Source organism: Zingiber officinale, chromosome 8A, assembly GCF_018446385.1.
Source record: "Zingiber officinale cultivar Zhangliang chromosome 8A, Zo_v1.1, whole genome shotgun sequence".
Taxonomy (NCBI): domain Eukaryota; kingdom Viridiplantae; phylum Streptophyta; class Magnoliopsida; order Zingiberales; family Zingiberaceae; genus Zingiber; species Zingiber officinale.
Window position 1 is genome coordinate 43,550,458 of NC_056000.1, and position 3,658 is coordinate 43,554,115.

The 3,658-nt window shown below is 39.9% G+C and overlaps 1 protein-coding gene across 1 annotated transcript; it reads left to right on the forward strand.

Annotated features, from left to right (window-relative positions):
* The first annotated feature begins 381 nt into the window (after positions 1 to 381).
* LOC122008716 (serine/threonine-protein kinase Aurora-2-like) lies at positions 382 to 3,306 on the forward strand. The gene is made up of 9 exons (XM_042564543.1): positions 382 to 528; positions 1,034 to 1,147; positions 1,363 to 1,509; positions 1,607 to 1,702; positions 2,214 to 2,309; positions 2,383 to 2,479; positions 2,645 to 2,762; positions 2,870 to 2,942; positions 3,038 to 3,306. Exons 1-9 carry the CDS (start codon positions 493 to 495, stop codon positions 3,137 to 3,139), a joined length of 879 nt encoding a protein of 292 aa, XP_042420477.1. The 5' UTR covers positions 382 to 492; the 3' UTR covers positions 3,140 to 3,306.
* The last annotated feature ends 352 nt before the right edge of the window (positions 3,307 to 3,658 follow it).

Sequence of the window (3,658 nt, forward strand, 5' to 3'; positions counted from 1 at the left end):
GGAAGAACAAAAGGGATTCGAGCGCGCACCAGCAAACGACGACAAAGCCTGAGACAGACGAAGACTTTAGAGGAAGGACGGAAAGGCTCGCCGGAGCTTCGATGAGATCGTCGAACGGAGAGGGGGGACAATCGGCGTGTGAGGGTGCAATTCCGATGCTCTAAATACAGAAGACGAGAATCATCTTCCGATCAAAGATAGGGTCAAGTTTAGGATTTAGGATAAAAATTAATACTTTTGAGAATTTTGAGGGAGTATTTTGATAATTGTTAAATTTATTAGTTTTTTTTCAGAAATAGAGAAGAATGTAGGGTGAATTAAAAATTTTCCCATCGCAATAATTGAACTTCGTGTTTCTGAGAATCGGACCGTTGGAGCGTCCTCTTAATTCAAATACCATTGCTTGCTCGCCCTCTTCTCGTCGTTGCGTCAGCTTCTTCCACGAGCGATTCGATCCCGTCTCCAGTTCTCAATCACTCCTCCCTCACCTTGATGGCGATCGCCGCGGAATCGCAACAGGAACCGAAGGTGATCGACCTGGTTTTCTAGATCTATGATCTTATTGTCGGTATTCTTTAAATGATTAGGGTTTAGATCCATCTTTTCCTCGCCAGAAGAATCAAGTTTTGACTCCGCACTTGTTTCTTCGGATTCAAAGAGTTTTTTCTTCTTCTAAGAACGGGAGCTAGTGGGCTGTTAGATCTACAGATCACCCAAAATTTGCCTTTTTTCTCCCTACTCTTTATCACTCTAGTATTTTGTCTTTGCAAATTTAGGGATTTTCATCTTAAGCTTCTTTTTTAGGAATGGTAATGCTGAATTAAGTGTATAATTAGATCGGTTTGTTTAGTTCGAGATTAAGCCTTTGCTTGGTCACCAGATTTGGGGTTTGTTTTTTCTTAAGTAATTACTTTTTGTGTATCGCTTCCCATTGTCGTGACTTTGATATGACGTTCGAGACTCTCAATAGATTGTTAGATAGGAGATTTCAAAGGTTTCGAATAGTTGAACTCACGCTTTCTTTTCCCAATAGACTCCTTTGAAGGCTTCAGAAGTGGAGAAACGATGGACGCTGAATGATTTTGATATCGGGAAGCCCCTTGGAAGAGGAAAGTTCGGCCATGTCTACCTGGCCAGGGAAAAGAAGGTATGAAAGTCAACTCTGACAGATTTATCTAACGCTTTTCTTAAACTAATAATATTTTCAAATTAAGAATGGTGAAAGCTTGAATTTCCAGTGCCGGACCTCTTTAATTTTGTTAGCTTCGAGTGATTGCTCAAATGCATAGCATACTAGAGTTCGTTTTCCTGGTACGTTCATTATGTTATAACTGATTTCTTTGTGTCATTTTGGCGAGGCAGAGTAACCATATCGTGGCATTGAAAGTGCTTTTCAAGAGCCAGCTCAAACAATCTCAAGTTGAGCATCAACTGCGACGTGAAGTTGAGATACAAAGCCACCTCCGGCATCCAAACATATTACGCCTATATGGTTACTTCTATGATCAGGTTCAGCTCTATCTTGACTTATAAAGATTGTAGGCATATTGAACCTGAATTTTGTTTATGCCACCTCAGTTGACCTAGATTCTCCTTTGTACCACAGACTCGAGTTTACTTGATACTGGAATATGCAGCTAAAGGTGAACTCTACAAGGAATTACAGAAGTCCAAATGCTTCAGTGAGAGGCGAACTGCTACAGTGAGTTCTTTGCAAACACACAGTAATGGTTTTCAGTGTATGAACTTTTATCTATTTTTGCCAATGAAGGACTAACACTCTAATCATTTACCCATAGAATTTGCAGTTCCTTTCTCACTGTATGTTCAAGTGTTGTGCATTTGCAAATTTAATGAGGCTAGTGTGTCTACAAACTTGAACAAACGTTCTGATCATTTATAAGTTTTATGTGTTTTTTTAATTTCTTAGTCAACACCCAGGACTCAATTTCTTTCATCCCAGTGTGGTTGAACTCTACAAGGAACTACAGTAGTCATAATGTTTTCTGTGTTTGCAAACATGAATAAATATTCTTATTACTGTATGCGCTTTATGTGCCTATCAGTTAAGGATGGATTCTTGTTATTGTATGAACAATTAAGTTGTGCATTTCTCATTTTCAGCTTCTAGAACTCAATTTCTTTGCTCCAGTGTGATATACAAGTCTTTTCTTCTCTCTTTCACTTACCTGTTTTCATGTTTATAATTCCAGTACATTGCATCTTTAGCACGAGCTCTGATATATCTCCACGGGAAGCATGTGATACATAGAGATATTAAACCAGAGAATTTATTGATTGGACTCCAGGTAACTCTTACTATGTTTAATTTAACCTCAAATCCAATGGATAAAATGCTTAAGATATGAATCCTTCATGTAGGGTGAGCTTAAAATTGCAGATTTTGGGTGGTCAGTCCACACGTTTAACCGTAGACAGACCATGTGTGGAACACTTGATTACCTCCCCCCTGAAATGGGTATGACAATCTTTACCATCAGTGGTATCCTATAAAAATCTTCAAAATAGTACATAATACAGCTGAGTTAATTCGATCGTTCACAAGCAAGCAACCGACTGGGATTAACTCAGCCTAAAATTAGTCCCCTCTGACATTTTTTTCCTGCATTTACTTTTGTCATAGTGGAAAGCATTCAACATGATGCAAGTGTTGATATTTGGAGCTTGGGTATATTGTGCTACGAGTTCCTTTATGGGGTGCCTCCATTTGAAGCAAAGGAACATTCTGATACATACAGAAGGTGTGCATTTTGTCTGATGTTGCCAAGAGGCTTTTAAATGTCCTTGGAAACCTATGTTACTCCTCGAATTGTTCATGTATTTATCGACCTGTTTACCACGAATGCAGGATTGTGAAAGTTGATCTTAAGTTTCCTGCGAAGCCAACTGTTTCTCCTGGTGCACAGGATCTTATTAGCCAGGTGATTGATGAGAGATCCTTGCGGCCTCGTGCCAATGTTACTCAATAAGAACACGACAGTGTTCATCTAAGCATGGCTTTGTTGTGTACTTGCAGATGCTCGTGAAGGATTCCACGCAGCGCCTTCCACTTCACAAGCTGCTTGAACATTCATGGATAGTGCAAAATGCAGATCCTTCAGGTGTCTATAGAGGCTGACTGCTTCCTGACGTTAAATTTCTTCTTGTTTTTGCACCACAATCCTTGATTTGTAGATTAATTGTAACAGTCAGTGTTGTTCCTTCTTAAAAATTCCTTGATCATTCAATTTTATGGACTAGTGTCAGATCTCACCTCTGGTTATTGGATTTATGACGAATGTTAAATCTCCAGTCTTCACTTTGTTAATTCACTTTGAAGGACTAATATAAAGCTTTGGTTAATTCAGTTGTTAAATCTCCACTATTTCTAACTTAAAAACATACTTAACAACCTCCACTACTGCGCGCCATCGACTAGCCATCATAGCGGACGGCTTTGATTGTATCTTTGCCTGACAAAGTGTCCTTATCTGACCATCTCTACCGTCCATCTCGCCGACGCACTGCACTGCAGTTCTTTTAAATCGACCGGCGCTTCGCGGCGTTATCGTCTCTCTCCAATGCGATCTCCGCCGCCACTTGCAGCGGCCCTCCGAGATCGGCGAATTTTTAAGGTCTCGTTGGTGAATCGATTGCA

What these genes read in the sequence shown, in the direction of transcription:
- LOC122008716 (XM_042564543.1), top strand. Translation starts at nt 493, where the DNA reads ATGGCGATCGCCGCGGAATCGCAACAGGAACCGAAG. An exon ending in GTGAGAGGCGAACTGCTACA is followed by an intron (nt 1,703 to 2,213) that starts GTGAGTTCTTTG and finishes TTATAATTCCAG; the next exon opens with TACATTGCATCTTTAGCACG. An exon ending in TTACCTCCCCCCTGAAATGG is followed by an intron (nt 2,480 to 2,644) that starts GTATGACAATCT and finishes CTTTTGTCATAG; the next exon opens with TGGAAAGCATTCAACATGAT.